Source organism: Molothrus ater, chromosome 5 (assembly GCF_012460135.2).
Source record: "Molothrus ater isolate BHLD 08-10-18 breed brown headed cowbird chromosome 5, BPBGC_Mater_1.1, whole genome shotgun sequence".
NCBI classification, from domain to species: Eukaryota; Metazoa; Chordata; class Aves; order Passeriformes; family Icteridae; genus Molothrus; species Molothrus ater.
Window position 1 is genome coordinate 38,788,177 of NC_050482.2, and position 24,762 is coordinate 38,812,938.

General features: G+C 39.8%; 1 protein-coding gene across 3 annotated transcripts in view; it reads left to right on the forward strand.

Moving 5' to 3' along the window:
- SYT1 (synaptotagmin 1) overlaps window positions 1-24,026 on the forward strand; it is a 334,282-nt gene extending 310,256 nt beyond the window's left edge. For all 3 annotated transcript variants that reach the window (XM_036401808.2, XM_054514798.1, XM_036401807.2), the window contains 2 exons: window positions 16,508-16,641; window positions 20,912-24,026. In XM_036401808.2, coding sequence (XP_036257701.1) covers window positions 16,508-16,641; window positions 20,912-21,118 — 341 coding nt within the window. In that variant the 3' untranslated portion in view covers window positions 21,119-24,026. The remainder of the gene's footprint in view (window positions 1-16,507; window positions 16,642-20,911) is intronic.
- The last annotated feature ends 736 nt before the right edge of the window (window positions 24,027-24,762 follow it).

Consider the following 24,762-nt stretch of genomic DNA (forward strand, 5'->3'; position numbering starts at 1 on the left):
TGCAAATCCCTGATGGTAGCATAATACTGAGAAACTAAAGCTTCAAGAAATATACTCAATATCTCAGGGATTGTGATAAAATAACAAGAGTTGGCAGCAGTGAATATTCTTAAAGTTTGCATGCAATGATTTTGCAGTCTCACTTCTCAAATTATAGAACACCTCCAGGAGCTGATTGCTGGCTTGGCTATCAATCAATGCCAGAATTCTTCAGTGGGTTACCTCTGGTCAGTAAATAGACTGATGCCTTTGAATAAGGTCAAGATTCTCATCCATACTGAAAGAGAAGATGGATGCAAAAGCAAACATAACCCCAGGAATCATATTCAAATAGAAAGGTTTTAAAAATAGATTATATATATATATATATATATATATATATATATATATATAAATAAAAAAAAGTTTTGAATTTAGGAGTATAGCATTTTGTCTGATTGCTATGTGGAGATCTTGGCACCTAGTTTGGGGCAGTACTCTGGCATTCAATATCAGCCTTTACCTCTGACTTTACAAGAGGTTGTAAGGAGAAAAGGATTCTGCCTGCATTTTGCTGGAAATCCATAACATTAAGATCAGCTGCATCTTGGATGAAGAGCCTCAGGACAAAACACTAACTTCCACTCTCACTGAAGTAACAATTCCTTTAAATTTCCTTTGCCTTCTGATAAATAAACTCTTTTTTTTAAATAAAAGACCTTACTGAAGACCTTTTATCTAAAAGACCTATTATTGAAGGCAGCTGAAACTCTTCCAAAGCTGGTGTGTAAGGTGATTAAAACATCCAAAAAGTTTGGACTGTTGTGGCAATGCTGTAGAAAATAGGTCGTCATTCAAAGTGCCCCCAAAAATTTTTCCCTAAAATGTGTTAGGTTTCTGGATAATAATAACAACCTTTTTTGTGGATAGACTGCTTTCCTTCACTCAGGAGATCAGTCATTCTTCAAAGCAAAGAAGTTTTAGCTAAAAGTTTCTAAGGTTCCTAATACTGTATTCTGGCCTAGTCGATAACTGCAAATGATAAAAGGTTTTCTCTCAGCCTTTGTGTTCTCTGGCTGCATTAGAAACTGAACGAAGATATATGAGATGACACAGCAGGCTTTTTAATCCTTTAGAAATGGTTGGCAAAGTCACCTCTTTACTTACAAAAAGTAAAACATATGAAGCTGGAGTATAGGGCTTTTGGGGTTTTTTTTAAGTACATGTCAATTATTTTTCTAATCTACTGTATTTTCACAGTCAGGGGTTGGGTGAAGGACAGTACTTTAACATACTGAGACATGTTTATGGCAAGTTCAAAAGTTTATGAAAAAAAGTGCTGATAATTCAAGGAGAAGCAGGAAAATAAAGAGCCTTTGAAAAGCTTCTGTGGGTTTTGCTTAGAGCCCTGCCTGGAATTTGCTATGGTTAGAATGACATGGATGCTAGGAAGAATAAATCTGGAATGCTGCAGAGCACTGCATAACATGTTGTAGGCAAATTTATATGAGAGAGGTCACTTTAGAGCTTGAAAGGCACGCTCAACCATTCTTTTGTGAAAACCTAATTGAGATACCAAATGTGTGACAGTAAGACTCAGAGTTTATCTTCTATCTGGTTTGAGGAAAAGCTGATTGACAGAAATTTTTAGCAGCATGAAAGCTCAATTTTTCACACCTTTTCACTGTTTTTCTGTGCAACCTGCAACTTTTGCTGTAAATGTGTTACTCCTTAGGCATCATCTCTTGCTTGAACAATACTTCTCTACAGATGAGCACTATCTATGGCAAAATACATGGTAACTGTCTTGCAAAGGAAAATTTTGTGAACTTCATTCAAAGTGTGGTCTCAGTTAAATACTCCACCCTGCTTGTCTCCTTTCAATTGGTAGCACAGATACCAATTTTAAACCATAACTTGAAATGGAAACAAACAGGGCTTCAAACCCCAGCATTCCCTATTCCCCTTAAATTTCTGTCCAGCAGACTAGCATTTCTTATCAGACACAAACATAACTGAGAAAATGTGGTGTAACCTCCTTGTTGACTCCTTGACTAGATTTAAAAAAAAAAAAAAAAAAAATAAAAGGAGCTCAAATTAGCAGTAAGGTGATTGTAGGCTGAATTATCCAATTCCATCCTCTGGGTGCCACCACATTGCCTTTTAGTGAATCAGTCTGAATTTAGCTTCAGCCAGAGGGCTCTCCCAGGCCCCAGAGTCCAGGTTCCAGGCTCCCACTGGTGATAAATGCTTACTGGTGTGATGTCCTATGAATATTTATGGTCTTATACCACTGGCTCATGACATGACCTCTAGGCTTCAGCTTTACCTCTTTGATTTTGAGGGTGAATAGAAGTATCTTGGTGCATCTTCAGCTGTATTATATGTAGTTTTTATTTGCTAATGTTGATATAGTTAGTGGATATTTGAACAGTTAAGACAGGCTTTTAGAGAAACAACACACTAGGAGCTGACAACAGCATTCAACCACAGTATCTTATCAAGAAAGGAGAAAATATAACAATGAAATCAATATGCTAGAGGGTGAGCACTATATAATTAGGAAGCTGCAGCTTTATTCTTGTCTCAAAAGCTGTAGAAAGCCATGGGTACCATTTTATTTCTGCATTCCCTCAGCCACTGCTTATTTTTATTTTTACAGAGACAACCTGCTGGTTGACAGAATCCTACCAATTTTCTTCCCCTGAACAAGTACAAGACAATACATGCAATCTTCTTTTTTATTGTTAGCCTACCACCTTTCAGAAACCAACTTTTCCTCTCAAAAGAGGTGGTAATATTTCCATGGGCAAAATATTATTTCTGCCACTATTTGTACAGCGCTTTGCATTAGGATCTGTGGGGAGACCACCCCATTTATTTTGGTTGGGTGAGAGCAGGGTTGCCATGGGAGCCTAGTGGCTGATGATTAGAAAAATGTGTGTATGTCACAGTTTCCTACCCATTGCAACCAAGGACAACAATCACAAGTGACGTGCAAGGTTACCAAGGCTGAAATGTATGGTGTTGCTTAACGCCGGTTAACAATGGCTTGACATTGTATCCATCTTGTTACATTTTCTTGCTCTTCTGACTGTTTTCTTTCTGTGAAATAATGCACTAAGAACAAATCTTCGCTGGATTTCAAAATAGAAACCCAAACTTACCCATCCCATGATTTTGTTAAGCCTCCTCACCTGCAGTGGGGTGTGTACTTGTGCAGCGTGAGAGGAAGTGGGATGGGTGTGCTTTGGGCTGCTGGGGAGCAGGAGGGGATATGGCACATCAGCCTTTATGTGGGGCTGGCATGTGGGTACTGGCACAGCAGTCCTTCCTCTTTTTTGGGATGGCATCTGCTGTGCCTGCATCTCGTGAGCATCCACCATCTCACAGCATCTGCAATGCAGACAGTAGAGACAGAGATCTTTTCATAGGACAGAGTTTGGACTCCATGCCATGCAAAGTAAGACTTTCCCACCTTCTACAGGCTATGAACTGGCATGCATTGCAGATCTGGCCCTCATTCACACACGGCAGGTACAAAATCTATAGATTTCAATCACACCTGTATGGAGTTGCATCCCTTTTCCAATGCCATAATAGATTAGTTACCTTATAGACCCTCTCTAATAAGGAATGCTCAGAATAGATCCATGCACATATACAAAGTGTGATAGCAAGTCCTCTGTTCTGCCTCTAGAAAGAGCTGAATCATTAGCAAACATTGTATTTCAGGTGAGATTTTCTATGGACTACAACAAGGCTGATCACAAGTGGAAGAGTGACTGTGTCTGTGATTAGGGGAAATCTTGGTGGAAGGATCAGATTGGCTGTAAAACAAAATCTATGTCAAGAGCAATTTAAACTCCACTGCAGTCTAATGCTGTTCTTTCCAGCCAAAAATAATGAGTTAAAAACATTTGAAGCTGATCACTGATACGTGTCTTGGGATTATTTCACTCTGCAGCAATAAAGAAATGTAGGGAACAGGGTGTCCTCATATCTGCAAATCTGGTTTGGACCTATACTTCAGTAAGAAGCATGATAAAAGTGAAAAGGAATCAGTCACTCCTACTGCTAAGGATTTGTTTTTTAATTATTATTTACTTTGTTTCCTCAATCACTTGGCTTTCCTCATTTGGCTGGGAGGCAAACGCGTTCCCTGCTGATTTATCTCCGCTCAGCCGGAGGCTTTTGCTGCTCGGTTTGATTCCTAATATGGTAGCGACAGCAGATTTTGTCTGACTTCCAGAGGGCTCCTCTCAGCTCCTGGAATGCAGCAGGGAGAGAGTCCTGCAGAGCCCAACAAAGACAGTTGTTGCATTAATACTAATAAGGACCAGAAAATAGGCTCCCCTACATGTGCTGAAATTCCTGCTTTTACTACTGTCTAAATCACCATTTTTCCCTTACTTCATGGTAAGGCTACAGATTGTTTCCCATTACCCAGCTGAATGCTTGTTTTTCACAAAGTTTAGAAAAGATCTACTTCATCACAATAAAGTTTTTTATGTTAGTGTATGGCTTGAGAGCATACAGTCACAGGATCAGTGGATTAATTATAGGACAAAAGAATAATATGTTATGAGAATCGAAAAAAAACTTAGGATTTCCTGGATTTTATTTCGTTTTTCTTGCCTATTTAATTCAACACTCAACTTTTCAGTGGTTGAAATACCCACTGTTAATAAACTGGTTTTTTTCCCCCCTTTAATAAAAGTTCTTCAGGTAATGGTCTTATCAAACACACCAAATTTAGAAATGGCCTTTGTTGGTGACATACCAAAATCCAAAGGATTAAATTCCTCTACCAAGAAGGGTCTCTAAAAGGTTAATGTGGAGTTGGAAATTAATTTCATTCCAAATACAGAACAACAGTGTGCAGTGACATGACTTTGTGATAACTATTTGTTAAAGCTAAATCCTCACTAAGCCCTGCAATTGTTTTCCTTTGTGCTAATGGCAAGCTAACCAGAGGCACTCCCCTCTCTCTCCCCCTTTCTCTCCTAAAAGTATCAGAAAAGCAGGTTTCTTGTTCACTAAATGGGGCTTTTTTTAACTTAAAATCTCAGTTCTCCTAAATACATTCTTTTCAATGTTTGTGATCTTCATTTTTAAAGGAGAATGTTTTGTCTATCTGAAACCCACAAGTTTAATATCACTGCTTGCTGATTGCCATTTGTGGCATGTACAGTAAACAGAAAGAATTTAAATTATTTCTTACTGCTGCTGAGTGAATGTCTTGACTGTCTTTGTTCAGAGAAAAAAAAAAAAAAAAAGAAATGCTATTGTCACCTAGATACTGACTAATGCAGAGAAATGTTCAATAGGAGTTTCCAGAGGAAAGCTGAAGCCTGGGATTCCAGGGGAATTGATTGCTTCATCTTCATACCAGTGATTTTTAACAGGAGCTAGGTGCCTTTGAAAACAGACCTGTCTACAAATACTTGATACTTCTAAAAATCTATTCTAACTTTGGTGAGTGCAGCTTGAAAAGAGTACTGTTTTGTGAGCTTGGTTTTACTGAACTAATTTCTATTCTCTGTTTTACACGATGAGTACTACCTTGGCTTGGAAGCAGTGCCATCCACTTTTCCTTTACTATGATTTCTATTTATTGATTACAAATAAAAACAGTAGTTTCCCTCCTCTAGCATCCTCCTCCTCATGTGGTAACCACAAAGACTCAGGCTTGTCTTTTCAAATACTCCTCCTTTCAATTCTGAAGATCCAAAGGGTTTCAGAAATTCATATATGCTTTTTGGATTCCTGGGTTATTTGATTTTGTTACAGATCATGATCCACTGACTAGGCTGCATCAAGATCTTGTTCAATGGAGTAGCAGGCAGAAATGTGCTGAGCTGCCCAGATTCAGTCTGGTTTTTCAGCCAAGCACACTCCACCACTTCTGTACCAAATTGGCTATCTGCTGTAGAAATTTGTAGCAGGTATCTGAGCTGGAAACTATCATGTACCCTTGGATTTCTGAAAGGTTGTGTCACATTTGACTGACTTGTAAACTGGAGTGGTGTAGAGTCAGTGGTGAACATGTTAGTCCAATATTCATTTGTGCCATTAACTGACTGGGGCAATTTGAAGAAGAATTTGGGACATGAGCTTTTGGGTCGTATTATAAATGCTTCCACCTTTCACCTAATGGCACCATTTTTCAAGTTGTCTGTCTTCGTGTGTTACAGCAGTTCTAATGTTCTCATCAGCAGAGTGTTCCTAATGCAGATGGTGCTGGCCTTGAATGCTTGTCCTTTTCCTTGTATCTTAGCTCTTAAATAACTCCTCATTTTGTTCTTTCTTGTAACTTGTCTGGAGTTAAAAAACAAAGTAAACAGTTTGTTCTCCCAAGGACTTCAGCACTTCCATGACTCTTCAGTAAACATAATCTCAATGTTACTCTTGTCTAAGTAAAAATTTGCCTTAAGTTTCAGGTCACTGCTTCTCATTATGTGTAATCGACGGGAATGTGAGCAGGCGTGCAGCCTCCCAGCCTTTCCTCTGCAAGTACTCAAGTTAAAAATCTTACCTTCAGGCTTTTAAAACCTGGGGGGTTTGGGGATTCTAAAAAATAGGTTTTCACTGAGCTGTCAAGTTTGAAAAACAGATGTAATTTAGCTGAACTCAGTTGAAATTGCTGATAAATTTAGCTTATCTTGTAACTTCTCATGATGGGATTAAGACGAACATAATGCCCATCCCAATAAAATCTGCTTTTGATCTCTTTTATCTTACTCTGGTTAAATTTAATCCAAAACAAAACAGGTTTTCCCAACAATATTGGGAAACATAATCCAGAACTCCCTGAGCAGATGCATTTCTTGCCTTGCAGTGTTCTAAGAGTCTTCTCACTGCCAGGAAGCCCATCAGCTAAGCTTGTCCTTAGCCATGGCTCTGAGCAGGGAATAGGGAAAGGTTTCTTGTGGCCTCTGTATTAAAAGAGGTTCAAAAAACTAGCTGTATTGTGTGTTCCCTTAGGTCTCATATATGGGATGGGTGATCTATGTGTTGAGGCAGTAAAGAGTTAGATCCCTTAAGTCACGCTAAAATTAGGTGGCACAAATAGCCTGTATAAATTCCCAAAATCCCACTTAACAGTGTTGGGAGGCAGGAATAGGAGGGGAAAGAGAGCTGTTGACTGTTTTCTCCAAATAATTCTGAATGGACGTTTTGTAGTTTGTAGGCTAAAAGCAAGACTGCATTCATGTACCTTCTTCCTTCCATTTATGGTTTTTTCCTTGAAGCTCAAATCCAACAGCAAAATAATGAAAACAAAATCAGAACTAGGATTTATATAAACTTTTCAGGTAGAAAAAGTGCTGAGTATTATTTCAAGTTGAGACTCAGGACTGGGATGCTGATGAAATCCTTTTTTACATGTAGCCACTGATAAATGAAATGTAGTTTGGAAGTCTTTATATGCTCTTAAAATAAATATCAATCTTGATAAAGCATAGCTAGGGTTGGTTTCTCAGCTGTGAAGAGTTCAGATCAGGCTGCTTTACCTGTAGACACTGATGCTGTAACACTATTTTTTCTATGCCTTCTTTACTGCAGCATTCCTGCAGTATTAGTTCTGTGCTATTTCTAGTTTAATCATCAGAATGAAAAAAAGACATGTCTCCTTCACATTGTCTGCGACTGAAAGCTTACCCGGATGAGAGAAGCTGTTTACAAAGTGGCAGGGCTAGATTTTTATTAAAAGCATCAGAATTATTTTGTGGTATAATGGCTTGCATTTTTCTGGTGACTCATTTGTATGAGCTAAGGTAATTGGGTGTTTCCTACCCTTTCAATCATAGGTAGATAAAAACTCCCTGCTGCTTTTCTTTTCTATTTTTTCTATCCTCTCCTTCTCCTCCCAGCTCACCTAATGTCATTTTGGCCTGTGAGGGTATGGATGGAATACAGGGACATAACTGGGTTTCCTGCATTTGAAGAAAATGTTCATGGTTAAGCAATGTGATAGTTAGTGGTTTTGACCTGAGATAGCTTTTATAACTGACTTTGTCTGGTTTTGAGTGCATTGCTTCTAACCCTCTGTGGAAGAGTACAGATTACCCCTTAGCAGGGTGTATTCACTTTTTTCCATGTAAAGACAATCACAAACCAGTAGTGCCATGCTGACATTCAGTCAAGCTATAAAACCTTTCTGTGGCAATGTTAACATGGAGAGTTTGGACTACAAATGTATATTCTTGCTACAGTAAATTGCTAATGTGCTATTTAGACCAACTTTTGCTTTTAACAGACTTTCTCTGTGTTTCAGGGTTGAGGAATTCCTTGGAGTGAATACTGACACTCACTCAGATGTGGTTTTCTTTATTACCCAGTAATACTGGAATGCCTATCTGTTCTCAGTGAAGTCTGAGGTTATTTTGCCTCACAGCTGTAGGATTTGGGGCTTGGGGTCTTTGTGATGGGTGGGGTTCTGGGAGCAGGGAAATAATGAAAACAGGCCTCCACTCAGCAGTGTGTGCCTCAGTGAGCCGGGGCAGCTCTGCCCCCAAACCAGCCCAGCTCTCGAGGGCTTCAAGGCACTCACTGACAGTCCTGTGCAGAACATCATTATGTACCCAAGCTCCTGTTGTTTTCAGCTAAGACATCCCACCAGAACTGCTTCTTAACTTGGGTTGTTTGGGGTGTTCTGTAATCTGTGCCGACTCTCTCTTCCCTCTTCTGCCTGTCCATGTGTATTCCCCCTTCCCTCCTCCCCAGTTCACTTCAGGACAGTCTTTCCAATCTCTCTAAGCCTCTATGTATTATCATCTGGTATTTTCACTGCCATCAATTTAATTTATTTTTTTTCTCTACATCATCAAAAGGCATTACCTAAATTCTAACTCAGCAGTCTGCTGGAATTTGCTGCCTGAGGTATTGGTTCCAGTCTGGATTCCTGTCCTGAGAGTCTGCCTGTATCAGCAGCTCAAATTAATACATTGTCACTATTTGATATAAATACCTACTTCATCTTAGCTGCTGTTGTAGTCTTCCTACTTGTATACAAGCATGGTATTGCAATATGCATATTTATTTCTTTCTTTGTTATCTAGCATTGCAGGTGCCCTTCTCCACTATGTTAAAATTCTACAGTGCCATGCTGTCTCTCCCCCTCCTTGCTACATTCGAGCTTCATGAGCAGTCAGTTCCTCCCCTTTTGGTGCAAGAACAAGGGAACAAGGTTTACTGCTTTGATGCATGTAGTTTCCATGTAATCACATTTACAAGGTGCTTGGTTGAGTAGCGTTGCTTTTCCACAAGAGTATTCTGTGTTTACCCACAGCCAAAACTCAAGGTGCATTTTCCTGTTGGTTCAACCCACATTTGTTGTGCTTTGTGAAACTGTTTGTTTTGCCTGTGTGTAACTGTGCTGAAATGAACCCCTTGGATACAACAGACAGATCAGCTGTCCTTGCTCTGGCAGTAAACTTAATCATAAACTCATAAGCACTAATTTGTGCTGATTTTAAATAAGACTTTTGGCTTTTCTTTTTTTTCTTCTTCTTTTTTTTTTCCCTCCCATTTTCAGCTACTTTCCTCATCTGGCACTGTAACATTTGTTGTTATGTTCCAGTTGGAAGCACTGTGGGTGGAACTGCACACTCAAGGGCTGGCTGAATAGCCCTTAGGCCACTGTGAACGTTTCTCATTCCGCTGTCAGCTCTACATGTTCAGCAACCTCAGTTTGGGATTCTTGGGTGAGGGAATCATTGGCTGGCTAACAGTTTTACAGCACCTCCTACTTCCCAAAGCTCCCTGGTTCTCTGAACTCAGCATTTCAGTAGCAACTTGATGTTCATGCAACTGCACACCAGTGAAGAGTTGTTATTTTGAGACTGCTTTGCTACACTCTCTATTCTCTTCATTCTAGGCAGGCTATTGTTACTTTTATAAATATCAACCCCTTCTTCCCCACTATAAATGGATTGCTGGACTCCATTATTCCTATGAGAATCTATCTAATATTATTGAATATGAAATTTAAAATGTTTTCATTTACAAATTACCCAGTCTTACAGCATCTTTTTTTAAAGATGCTGGTGGAAATACATAACCCAAAGTCATATAAGCTGTTCCACTGGAACATATGAGCCCAAAGGAGCCTGATGGGCATGTGCTTTGTGTGTGTGCACTGGGTCTGGAGCACCTCTCCATGGCACAGACAGACAGTGGCAAGTGTGAGAGGAGCCTTTTAGGGTTAAACTGTGCACAGCTCTCATGGCCATTCTGACAGCCCCTCTGGACTGCATGCAGCTTCTCAGCCCCATCCATGGCCAGTACCCTACTGGCTGGCTGCTGGGACAGTCTCCACCACTCAATCCTCAGCCCCCTTAGTAAAAGGGATTTTAAAATGTGTTTTGCTGGCGTCAGGACTGGCATAGACACTGCACAGGAACCTACAGCAAATAACCTTTTGCTACTCACCTCTCAAGTCCTGGCTGCTGATAAAGACTTGGCCCATAACATCAAGTAATACGCAGCCTGGTAGGCTTATGGAAAGTGTGATGAGAGTAACAAAATATCAGCATTAGCTGAAGAGTGGACACTATGTAGCAAATCAACTTTTTTTAAAAGTCCTATTTTTAAGGAAATCTAATTTAAAAAACCTTAGAAACCTTACAAACCATATAGTTTATGCCAAGAGAACTGTTTCCAATGTGAGAGTGTTTTCCAGTATTTCTCTTAGGACACCAACTGCTCCTTAAAAATAATGTCCTAACTTTAATTTGTTTGTTTGTGGAGGAAGGTAGAAGGCCCAACAGCTTGTGTCAGTGAATAGAAACTATAATTTTTATGCAGTCTAGAAGGTATTTGGGCTTCTTCATAGTCATTGTACCATTTATTGTTTTTTCCCCTCTGGCTTTCCTTCCCATTCAAAGCTTTCCATTAATATGAAAAAATACTAGCTGAGAAAATCCAGTATCACTCTAAACTCATTATTTCAGAGATTTTTTTTTTATCCACTCTCACCCAAACAAGAATGAACAGAAGAGGAGAAGTCAGGGGAAATTATGCATGGCCTGGATGCCACAGGCATTGTGTGAATTGTCCCTGTCCCTTGGGAGGAAGGGTTTATATGCCCACATGCTCCAGAGGGAGCATGTCCCATGGTTCTTGGGAAAAATCAGCAAATCTGTGGGAACTGCCAGCAAAGTTCTTCCTGTTTTGCTTTGCTCTTAGAGCCCTGCTGCTTTCCATAGCCCAGCTCTGGCCCGTGCTGCTGTTTCTCTCCAGAGGCACACAGGTACTGCAGGTGCTGCCAGCCTCCATCCCAGATACAGTCTCTAGAGAAAATAAGGTTGTTTGCTGTATTAAATGGCTGTTCTCCCCACTGCCTGCCCAGAGAACTTCACCTGAAGCTTGTTTGCACAGAAGGGGAACAGGATAAGGGTGCACTATTGACCCTGCTCCAGCTCTGGTCCAAGCCCCTGGCTTGGTCTTCCCTTGCTTTCCACCGAGCTGCTGTGTTGCAGGATGAGAGTGGCTCTTTAGCTTGGCACTAACAATGCACCCTGCATGTCACCTCTGTCCTAACTGCATTTGCACAGCTATTTGCAAAGCTGCATTTCCAAACCTCATTTTCTTTACTTCTTGAATCAATTTCCAAGCTCTTCATTAATTCATTCTGCTTCCTGGAATGGAAACTCCACTCTCTGCTGACACTTTTGCTCTAAATGTCAGTGATGTTGAGCTTTGGCATGGATTGTGCATAAATTTTCTTCTGATGGGAAAAAACACGTGCTAATGAGCACCCAGTTATCCTGAACATTTTGAAGACAAAAATACAGCTGGAGGCAGTTCTGGCACCGTAGTTCTTCACCATTTCTGCATTTTAGTTGAGAACATTTTATTACAGTGTTTTGTCATATGAAAGTATTCAGGTGTATCTATGACTAGTTTGTTCTGGCTCATGTTTTTTCCTGTTAATCATGTTAGGCTTTCTCAAAGCTTGTATAGGGTTTCTCTGATCTCTCTGCACAGACCTGGATGGGATTTTTTTTCTTTAAACCATTAAGCTCCCCCTGCCCACAGCCTTGGGACTGTAACTGCACACACAATCAATTTCAGTGTTATCTCTGTGGCATTTTTCAAATTTATCAATTTCTAGATGCTTTACTTTTCATGTTATGATTAGATTGCAGAAGCCTCCATGTTATTTAAAAAAAAAAGATGGGCACTGTCCTTCTGTTTGCATTCAGAATAAGCCACTGTAGTAAAACCATTCCAAGCTATGTTATTGATGCTCTTTTCTGAAGATCCATAGAAATGGAAATTTGCATGCTGAATTCTCTCCTACCTACGTGGAAAATGATTTTTCATTAGCTACTTACCTCTCTAACATTTTTCATCCTGAAAACAGTCATTCTCAAGTTCTGCCTTTTCCTGACATACTGCCACAATTCTCTTCTTTTGAGTTGTAGTACTTTTTCCTTTTAAGGTTTTCTTTTGTAAAATCTCTTAACCAACTAAGTGTATCTTGTCTACAACATGTTGTAACTAGTCATTGTTTTAAGAGAGATCCAGTTGTGTGTGTGTGTGTGTGTGTATATATATACATAAATATCTATATATCTATGCCTCGTGGTCGAGATTACTGTAGAAATCTTGATATGGGACAATCGACATACCATGTTGATTACTTATTAAATAAGGTATTGGCATCATATTGCAAACTTCAGGAAAACAAAATGTGTCAGCTGGTCGTCTCCATGCTTTAAAAGCAGTTCAACTAGCCTCCATTGAGACATTACTGTGAGATGCACAGCACACAATTACTTGTGAACTCTACATCTTTTTAGCATTCCTGGGTAGACTGTTAATGAAGGAATAAATAGCACAATTTTAATTAGTTCCATTTTTTAACCAACACTGGTTAAAATGGATTATTAAGCAAGGGACACAAAGCTATTCTGTCTCCTTCAGCAGAGGGACATCTGGGTGCAACATCTTTTTTTCCAGATAGATGAGTGTGATCCATCCAGAGATACCTGGGTATGTAATGTGATTCTATATCCTTGTTTACTTGAAAGGAATCAAACTGGCTAAAAATACAGTGATGTTTACCCATGGAGAGAAAGTAATATTCTGGGGTGCAATCAGTTTAACTAAAGATAGATATTTACTCTGGAATGAGATAACTATCAAACAGAACATAAAGAGAAATACTTATTTTCATTGGCATTGCCCTTTATGACCAGGCTAGGCATTTAACAGGCAATTTGTCATTGCAGGGCTGTAATATCAGTTCTGTCATCCTTACTAGTCTCAGTTCTTCAGCGAGACTACTTACATGTTAAAATATTACTCAGAATGACTAATGGGGCCAGCACTGAGGTTATGTTGCAAGTAGAGAGGAAAGACATTTCCATTAGCTCTAAACCTTATCTCACAAAAATCACTGGAGACTGGCACTTCCCAGAGGTTCTGCTTTCTCTTGATTATCATCCCTTCTTCCACTAATTAATTCCAAGCAGTTCAGCTTCTGTTACTTAGTGGCAGAGAATTTGTCTCTTTCAGAGATTTATTCATGAAGTCACAAGAAGTCTGTGCTTAGGTATCAGGATTTTGTGCAGAGTGCAAGCAGATAGATTACTGGGGAATTGAGGGAGTTAATGCTGAGGAACACAGGAGAATGTAACTGAAGATAGGGCAGTGCTGGAGGGGCTCATGTATGGGACACAGAAGGATGAGGAGAGGGGAGAATTAGTTAGGATCAGGATACTTCAAAAACAAGGAAGTGGATATACCATCCAATGAGGATAAACTCAGCCAAAATTTCTAATGGCCCACTTACTTGAGCTGGACACCCTGTTCTGATTTTAAATGTTTGTGATGGCTGAACTTATATAATACTTTACTGTGAAACAAGAAAAGAAAGAACATGGTTTCAGTTAAGTTCTGTTTGGATTAGCATGATAATTCTACCCTCAGATGAAAGAAAATTGGATTATTTTACTGTGTTATACCCCATTCTGTGCTCCATTTGGTACCTCTGCACTCAGTTCTGCGCTACAGGGGCACCACTGGGTCTTTCCTCTAAACAACTGGCATTTGAGTCTGACTCAACTCCCCAGACTGACAAACAGAAGAAACTGATCAGGACATGAAAAAGAAACCACAGGAATGTGTCTTGTGGGTCTTGTCCCATGGCTGTGAGTTGTCTAGGGTAGGTTTTGTTCTAATGCAAGCATGAAGATAGAAACTATAGAAAGTCAGTAGAAGCAAAAAATTTAAATAATGTACTCACAGATGTAGAAGCATTCAGATACATTGATTTCTAGTTTTAAAATATTCTTCTCCAAAACATGGATTTTTTATCAATATAGGAATATTTCTGCATCCCTTTATAAATCTTACTGTACAATTCCTTAAGGACATATGAATAATCATCAAACCTGTGTATATTGTCTGTGCAAAGGCACAGATCAGCAAATAATTGGCTTTTATCACTTGCATTTATTTTAATAAATTATTCCATTCCAATACCCTTAATAATAATATACTACTGTACTGTTTAGCCTTCCAGTCTAGTGACTCAAATTATATTTTTACAGCATCTTACCTCATTCTCATTTCTTAACACTTTACCACTGACTCATTGACTACTAAACTTTCTTAATATGTATTAGGTATACCTAAACCAGCATTTTGAAGTTAGCACAGTTTTGCATTCTGCATGGAGCATCAGGGAAAGTGATGAGCTTTTCTCAAGTACCAGCTAATGCTGAAGAATTCCAGATTCGCCTCCTTTCCATCTTCAAAACCCTGTGTGCAGTGATGTTGAACTCAGTATTAAAAAAGAAATAGACCTCTGTTGGCTTTTTGCTAGCATTTTGCTCTTCACATGATACTCCTTGATTCATGAATTGTGCAGCCACAAGGAACCCTCACAATCCCATCTTGCCTGAAGCGTAAACCTACCCTGATTTAATTTATGTTTGAACTTTGAGTCTTTTGAGGGAGAAGGAGTCTTAACCCTCTGTAACAGAGAGTTCACCACTGAAGAAGCTACTCCAGCTGTTTCCATCTTATTTCTAAAATATGTGCCTATTCCTAAGTTAGAATTTCCCTAATTCCTTCTCACAGCCATTGGATCTTTTTATACCCTTGTCTGCTGTCTTGAAGAATCTACTACCAAAATTAGGTTTCCTTCAGAGGAACTGTAGACTGTGATCAAGTGACTCCAAGTAGCTTAATTGTCCTGAACACCCAGGTCTTCCAGAGAAAGGCATATTTTGACTGTAGAAGAGTGCAATTACTCTTCCAAAAATTAATTTCATTGCAGAATCATAAAGCATGGTCTGCTCATATTAAGCACAGTGTTCATTTATCCTTATTCTGTAGCCCCAGCCTTTTCCCAGGAGGGGAAGGAGAAGCCCTCTCCTTTGATAGTTTGCGTCATTCAGGCTCCCTTATTTATGCTGCAGGTGACTCATGTCTGGCAGGCATTTTAGATACCTCCTACCAGCTCACTCAAGGGAAGCTTGCCTTGATCTACATCAAAGTTCAGCTGCCTAAAGCCAGAGAGGTACCTACCCAAATTTTGGTGACACTACCATACGGGTTGTTGAAACATATGAGCTTGAGATTCTTCAAATGTTGCGTTGTGGTAAGGCTAAACAGAAAAATAGCTGAACTCAGTGAGGGTACTTGTAATTACCAGCTCCATGGAAGAATGTTAGCTCACTCTCCAGATAGGCACATGGTTCTAGTGATGGATTGAGGACTCACAGTGCTATTCTTTTAAGCAGGCAAAGCTTCCATTGAAATTTCATCACTGAGATACCTCATCAGTGCTGTAAAGTGCAGGAAAGGTTTGCTTGCACAAGGAACACCTGATTAGGTACCAAATGAGTTCTGTTCCTTTGCCACCAGAAGCTGTTTGAAATGACGGGGGAATTCAATAGAGAATGGCAAAGCCAGGCTGTGATTTATCCCAGCCCCGTGGCCCCCATGGACTCTGGCTGTGTGCAGCACTGAGGCAGGGGCTGCATTGAAGGGACAGAGTCCTCTCCTGCCAGGCAGTGCTGGACCCTCTCAGTCACAGCTCAGCAGGAGGGCAGAGGACAGGAAAACCATGGCACAGCACCTGCCCAAGGAGTGATGGGAGCAGTTGCCAGGTGCCTGTAGAGCATCCAGCCATGCCAGCTCTGTACCTGCTGTGTGCATTTGGCAGCACTCACTGGTCTTGGGAAAGCCACCCCGCAAACCATTGGTGAGAAATGCTTGCAGGATGGTTAATAAGCTGTGGAACGAAGTTAGGTGGAATTTACTCCACCTTCATGATGTTAAGGAGATAAGGCAAGAAATAGTTTGTACCTTTTCCCATCAGGAGCACTTCACAGTCCTACAGGAGTTTTTCTATAGTAGAAATTAAGAACTTGTTTAAATACGAGCTGTGATGTTGTCTGTTTTGGTTTTATTTTTTTTAATCTACTCCTACATCTATGGGATTAAAATTTGTAGAAAACACACTGAAGTCTCCTTCTTAGCTCTACCTCTTCTCTTCAATACTTAGATCCCTATGTGAAGATCCATCTGATGCAGAATGGTAAGAGGCTGAAGAAGAAAAAGACTACAATTAAAAAGAACACTCTGAATCCCTACTACAATGAGTCTTTCAGCTTTGAAGTACCATTCGAGCAAATTCAGGTAATGTCAAACAGTGTTTTGTCTTTCCTCTGCATTCCATTTCTCAGCCCTCATAAATATTTAACAGGAATCTTGTTAATTATCACATGTGCATGCCTTCATTAGCACCTAGGTGCCAGCCCTGTGCTACATTAGATGAGTGTGACTGCTTCAAGAGGGAAATGATAAAATGTGAAGTACTTAGGAAGCTTTGATTCATCTGTGAGAAATGGATAACTGACATTTTCTGTTAACAGAAATGGATTTGGGGAGGAAAAAAAATCCACAGGGAGATAGTGAAGGAATGTGCCAGCAAAAAGGTGTAGGGATAAAAGAAAAGCCATATATAACATTTTTCCTTAAATTATTTAAAGTAATACATTGGCATTATCAGATAAATTTGTGCACCTTATGCATTTATTTGCCCTGTTTTTTGAAAGCACTGCAGCAGCCCTTTAAAGTAAAACACCTAATTCATACACAGCTTTTTTCAGAAATTATTCACTACACTTTGAAAACTTCCAGTGATTCCTTGAAAAAAGGCATTTGAGAATCTCAGGGGCCAATACTGCAGTACCTGTTCTCTTAGTGCCTCAGGAGAGCTCCAGCAGTTGTCCAGATGCTACTCCCAGAGCTCAGTACCTAAAATTAAGGGTCTCAGAAGTCAGCACAGTGAGATGGGAGTCACCTACAGTAGTAATGGGAAATACCAGGACAAAGCATTGTGTAATTTTTTTCAGGGACTCAGTTGCCTATCTTTGAGCTGCTGGGAGGCAAACCATCTCTCATGAGAGAGAATTAACTTTTTTTGATGTTAACTGTCTTTTATCTCAAGAGAGAAGGGTTTTTTTAACCATCTCAGGAGGCGTGTGGGAAAAGAACTGCATGCTGGCTTCCCACCTTGGCCACAGAGCCCCAGGACTATGGAGATGTTAGGCAATAAAACAGCTTTTCTGGGTGGAGCTGAGTGGGGAAAGGGTCCTGTCAGGGGCCTCCCAGTCTAAATGACTGTAATTTAAAGCATCTGGGAATACAAACTTCTGTGGATTGTAAGAGAGGTTATGGTATAAATTAGGTTCCATGCTTTTAAACTTGTAGTTTAAAAGTTTTAATGTGTTTAAATTGCTTGGACAAAACTTGGAGCCCCCTCTTCATTAGATGAGAGCATGGTTTGGGTTTTCACATTGTGTTTCTTGGATTTTGATAGCAACTGGGCTGGAGAGAAGCCCAGGAGCCAAGGCCTACCTTTCAAGGATCTTGTATTTTATTGACTTGGTACTAACAAAAATAATAAAACTAGACAAAGTGAAGCATGGGCACAGTGACTTAGATGCATGACTAGTCCATTTAGAACTTCTTCATGTACTACTGCATGTACAGGTGTCCATGGATTCTAGGAATCAAAAAGTGGGAAATCCAGTCGGTACTAATTTCTCTTGATTTTAATGAAAGCTGGTCTGTGTGCTTGTGGAAGATTTCACAACAAGGATCAAAGAGGCAAAAAGAGGTGAATCAAATCAAGTGGCAGTTTAGGCAGTGAGTATCTTGATTTCAAATAGAGATAGGATTGAAGAGCTGGAATGGTTACCTCCAACTTACCCTGTCAAAACTTTGGCATGGTAGGGCACATTTTTTGTACTTGACCATTTTGCCTTGTAATTCAAAGTCATTTTTTGAGGTGCATGTAGTTTATTTTAAAAGTAATGTGGTTTAGAGGCTTGGATTTTTGTCTTCTTTTTTTTTTTTTTCTTTTAATAAGTTTGTTAGAATTACCTTTTAGCTATCTACTTCAATATGTAGCCCCAATTTTAAATCTGCAATTATGGACTTTGGTCATTTGCCAACGTATTTTGAGTTAGTTATAAAAGACTACATTTATACTACTTCATGATGGATATTGAAGCGATTTCAGCATTAGAAAAACTCATCTAAAATGTTATTTAGACTTACTATGGTAGGAGTCACTGTGACCTGTGCTATTCATATAAAAGCCATTAAGCAAACTTTCGCTGTTAAAAAATAATGGTTATACAAGTTTTTTGATTGTTGGAGAATGAAGAGAGGACATGGAGGGAAAGCAGTTCAATAGCAATACATCTGTGTAATTTTAAAGGAGACAAACGTTAACATTTCCAACAATTTTACAGTGACTATGGGTTCTGGCTCTTAGGAGGAAGAAAGCGATGTCTCCAAGGGTAATGGGAGAACACCACAGGGAAGTCAAATCCTCCTGCTACTGGCGGGTCAGGCGCGTGTTTTGCCACATGCAGAGCAGACTGCCACTGCAGGCAGTGGTGTCTCCAGGCCCTCTCAGTCCAAAGGGCTTAATCACACTGTGGAAACTGCTAATCCAAGTGTTTATTAGGAGAGGCAGTTCTTTCTACTAGCACCTCTTGGGTTTTGCTATGCAGCTGCTCCTTTAATATGTGGTACAAAGGCAAAGGGATGCTCACATTTCTCTGTAGGTTTAGTGCAGAGATCATGAGGGGAGAATCATCTCCAAGTTAATTATCTGAGCTGGCTGTTCTTTACATCTTTTTAGAGCAAGGAAAAGGGTCCTTCATTTGCAGTGCTCATTTTTTTTGTTATGATTAACATTAAAAAAAAACAGTAATAACTACCCTCAAGCTTCTAGGTAGAGTAGGCAAGCTTTTTTTTGTAGTGCAAAAAAAATAGTCTCATGGTTACTTTTTATATCTGTGAATGTACCATGAATCTAAAACATAAGTGTTCATTTGGGGAGGTGCCATTAGAAGTGAGTGAATTGCAAACAGCAACACTGAAATGTAATTCTGGCAGCTAGAAATACTTGCTTCAGAATATTACCTTTTATCAGGAGTGCTCTGGGGAGGGAAAATCTTGAGTTTGATGTATACTTTTGTCATCAGCAACTATATAAATACTTAAGTGCCTGCTGGAATCATCTCTTTCTCTGGCTCAGTGAGCTGTTACAATCCTGTAAGGAAATGGACTTTATAAAATAAACCTCATGACCCTGGTCTTGCTACTTCTAAAAGATAATCCTATTACAAGCCCTGAAATTAATCATTCTAGTAAGAGATCCAGATTGTAGATATATTTAAAGCTTTAAATTTAAAATCCTAATTCTAGAGAATAGAGGATTTTTCTGGAAATATGTTTCAGGGCGTTCTTCCTTCTATTCAGGAAGCTGACACTGTAATCAGGAAAAGAACTGTATGCTCATCATTAAAAATAAACCCCTATAAGGAGAAGTGTTTACAGTTTTGTAAAATAAGAGTGAAAGTCTCAAGTGCTGTTGCAGGAGAACACCACTCCACTGAAGGAATAGCTGTTTATGCTCTTCTGACAATTATTAAAGACCTGAAAGAAAGGAATTGTGTGCATCTGCACACAACTCCAAACATAAATGCCTTGCCCAAACACCTCCCAGTGTTCCCCAGCCTAAATGGATGGAAAATTGTCTATGAGCTGTGACAGATGGGCTCACACAGAGCATGTGGGACCTGTTTAACCCTGTTTGCCAGAGGTCACCATTCCTACAGAAGTGGCACTCCAGCATCAGCTCGGTCGTAGGCTGTGCCAGTGTCAGAGCCCTGAGACACCAGAGGTTTATACATCCATTCCAGCTCCCTTGAGCAGCCAGCCTGTTTCCTAGATTTCTCTGTAAATACACAGAATATACACAGTGCACACACGTGCTTGTACATGTGCACAAGAGCACACACGTGTGCATAGAGATGAGAACACACGTGTGTGTGTGTGTGTGTGTGTGTGTGTGTGTGTGTGTGTGTTTGTGTGTGTGTATAGTAACCATAAGGGCTACCTTCTGAATTTTTCTGGAAATACCTGACTAGCCTACAGGATGGATGGGTAAGAGTTGCTAAGAAGTAGAAAAGCAACTAACAGAATGGAGTACAGCATGGCAAATATAGAGCCATTTCTGAACTTTAGTTGTTAACTTATTTACTTAAAAAATAAGGGTGTGTAAAATTGCACAACTTTTGAATTAACTCACCTGTAAGTTGTTAATCTGTTAAAGGAAAAACAATCAGCCTCAATTTCCATATGAATCTATTCAATGCAAGGGGGCAAGTTTCAAGCTAACAGGGAGGTGGTAAACCTGATTTTATTTGGAAGGCTCACAACAAGCAAAACCAAAATTTTGAATTTTCCCCTCATAGGTGAATCTATTGCAGCTGTCACACACTTCCTCCTTCATGACTTCTCCATGGCTGGCTGTCCCCACATTCATCCCTGCCAACCTTCCCCTTACTGTCATGCTCACTGCTCTTCCTGTGTCTCATTACAGAAAGTGCAAATTGTTGTGACTGTTTTGGACTATGACAAGATTGGCAAGAACGATGCCATCGGGAAGGTCTTTGTGGGCTACAACAGCACCGGCGCGGAGCTGCGGCACTGGTCGGACATGCTGGCCAACCCCCGGCGGCCCATCGCACAGTGGCACACCCTACAGCCCGAGGAGGAGGTAGATGCCATGCTGGCAGTCAAGAAGTAAATTAAATTAAGTTAAATTAAATTAAATTAAATTAAATTATGAAGAAGAAAAAGAAAAAGACGAAGAAGCCTTTCTGCATTTGCCCACATAGTGCTCTTTAGCCAGTATCTGTAAATACCTCAGTAATATGGGTCCTTTCATTTCCAGCCATGTGTTCCCAACACAGATCAGTTGTACTTTAAAATTCCCATTTTAATTTGCACAAATTTAAATGTAGAGAGCCTTTTAAAGGCGCTTCATTTCACCACTGCCCGCCCCAGATCTACTCTTCTTTTAAGCAATATGATGTGTAGATAGAGCATGACAGAAATTATTTATTGTATCACACAGTTGTATATATACATCAGTATGCTGAGAATTTATTTCTAGTTTGTGTATTTGTATGTTGTAAGCGTTTCCTAATCTGTGTATATCTAGATGTTTTTAATAAGATGTTCTATTTTAAATTATGTAAATTGACTGAGATATAGGAGAGCTGATACTATATTATAGGGTAACTATTGTATCGTCTGCATTCCAGAAAAAAAAAAATCCAACTTGTAAGGCACTAGTAGTGTTACACTGACATCTTAAAGGACAACTTAAATCTGAGCTTTCAACTGGACCATCCTAATAGCACACTTCACGTCCACAGTGAATCTTGGAGGGGCAAATCCAATTGGGTAGACTTCTTTCACAGGCAACTTAGCATGATCTGAGCAGTTCCATGGCTGACCTCATGGAGATGTAGCCAGAAGCCAGGATATAATTTTTTTGTATATATTCCAAAGCAAACACATAACAGACTGAAATGGCTTTAGATTCAAAGTTGAGGAAGCCGTTCCACAGGAGGCAACAGTTTCATCTAACATACCAAGACAGACCACTGCAGAAGTGCAGGGAGGGGGAAGAGGGAAATGCAGCAGTAGTAAAATGCTGCCATGAAAACAAGAGTAGCTCTCCATTATCACCTTTATACAAAATTTGCATACTGTGAATTCCATCCACAATTTCACATTATAATGAGTTTGCACATTAGACTTTGTAACAAAATATTTTATGATACTAACTCAGATTAGAAGGAATGCAGAATATTTTTTAGACACAGCCGTGTGAGTTTATTATACAAAATAGTTTCATGGTAAACAGACAGTATTGTAATCCCATCAGAAGATGACAAAATTTAGCCATAGTTCTAAATGCACTTCAAAGTAAGCCAAAAGAGAACAGCTAGTGACCTTTTATATACTATTTATACTTAAGTTTTAATTTGTCCTTTAAAAAAAAAGTGAAAACAAAGAACAAGTTCTAGAAAACTGAAGCAACCTCTTCTGTATACTAGATGCTCGTTTCAGGAGGAGTTTTTAAATGTTTTAAATGTTATTATGTAGTAAATGGCACTATTATGAAGCTATTAGTCATTCCATAAGAGTCTTGAAAGACTGCTCTGTGTATCACTGTGACTGCCGTGTGTGCTTAGAAATGTAGTTTTTCTCAGTGGATAGCAACCAATTTATTCCGTAGTGATATTGTAATAATACTGCCATTCCCTTCTACTGCACTGCCGAAGGAACGCATAGCACAAGCAGTTCCAGTTGTTACGGACCAATGTAGAACTGGAGAGCTATGCAGGGGACAAGGATGCTCTAGAGAATGGGTTGACCACGCAGCATTTTGTCGAGCCCTGTGCAATACTCTACGTTTCCAAGCGCCCTCGCCCCTGCTGCTTTCCCGTAGAGTCATCTCACAGCTCCCCAGCATGGCACCTCCGCTGTACCATCTCATCAAGGCATTCAGGGCATCACCTCTAGCTCATGCACCGTCCTGGGAGGCCCCTTGCTTATCTTTCCAAGCTGTGAATATATTTATAATGCTTTTGAAGAGTTCATTATTTTCAGCAATGCAAATTACCCTAGAAATGTGGAAATGCTATTGCTTTTGGAGGGAGGCATGAGAGTTAACCATTAATGTTCTTATCAGTCTTCTGTGTCTAACAAAGGTGAATGTAATCAGAGAACTGTGCACTGCAAACTGAATTCCACAGCCTCTCTCAAGGCTCTGCCTCTGGGAAAGGTGTGACAGTCTCAGAGGTCAGTGCAGGGATGGCCAAGCATCCCTGTTTCTCAGTACTTTGAGGGTAAAAGCGACAGCAAAGTACTGGGAGGAGAATAAAAGCCTGCATCTCTCCCCACCTCCAAAAGTGAGAATAGCAAGATCCATTTTCTTTCTTTTTTACATGAAACATAGAAAAAACACAAGCGAGACATTTTCTGATAGAAACAGGCACACACATGCAAAGCATCAAGCTGGAATATTTAAAAATCTTATCCTTAAGGACCAAACCCCACCAAAGAGAAGAAATAGACAGTTTCCAGCCTAAGAGCTTCATGGTCTCCAGCTTTCAGTTACTCATTCAGGATAGCTGCAGGTTCAAAGTGCCAGGACTGACTTACTGTGTTAAGGTATTCTTAATGCTTTCTCTTCCTACACTGCCAGACTGAAAGTCACCGTAGAACTGGTTTGTAAGGTACAATGATTCTCAGAGACTGAACCTGCCATGTGACCAAGATGACATTTTTCATCCTCAAAGAAGCCACATGTACCTTTCTGACAAAGCTGTGTGAAGTATTAGAATCTGATGCTGTAGAAAGATCCTAGTTGCCTTTGTGTATATTTACTGCCTGCTTGAGTGTTTCTCTGTGTGGGTTTTCTCTGTATCTTGTAGAAATGTTTGGGGTGTTTTATCCTGCCATATCGCTCGTGGCCCGCGAGCTGACAACTTTAGCCGTATTTTACCTTCATTTTTGATGAGGTGGTTTATATTTTGTTTCACTTTGTGTAGTGACTCCCCACAGTAGAGTTTTCCAATTGTCGTTAAAATAACATACATATTACACAGATATTCAATAAAAATGTTTTATTTCCTGTTGATGTTCTGGCATTTCTCTTTTGATCTAAAATTTTGAAAAGACAATTCACTCCAGGATTTTCACACAATCACATACTTTCAAGTGTCACAAGTGAAATAGCACAGCACGTTTCGAGGGGCTGTGAAAAGCTGCTTTCATCAGTAAGACAGTCACAGCCAGCAGCGCTACAGTAGATGAATTCTCCACCTCTGTTGCAGATGAAGCACTATTACCTTGTTTACCCAGGAGCCTGATTATTTGCCTCAAAAACCATCATGCTCTATCAAAACATGACCATGACAAAAACTCCCAAGTAGTTGCCTGCACATCAGTATTCTTCCAGACAATTGTGCTAAAGCTGTGGTTGAAGTTTTCTTTCGGAGAGAGATGGTATATTTTAACCTACATGCAAGTGCTACTTCTAAGATGACCATAAAATTAAACCTCTTGTCGACTGAAGATCATTAAATAAGTGCTTAAACTATGGGGGAAAGGGGCAGCAGGGAGAAGGTATTGCAGGTTCAATCTGCACCGGCCATTTTTGCAGCTCTAAAGAGTACCAAGAAGACATCTCTGTCAATCAAAACCAGTTCTTTCAACAGAGTAATCACTTAAAGTCAGTCATTACAACTAATGTAAGGAAAAACGCTTCGTATAATAGCTGTTATACTAAGCGAGGATAGCAGCAAAAATTACCAATTTTATTCAGCTCATTTAACCCCTAATCAACTGTCAAGAAAAACATTCTTCCCAACT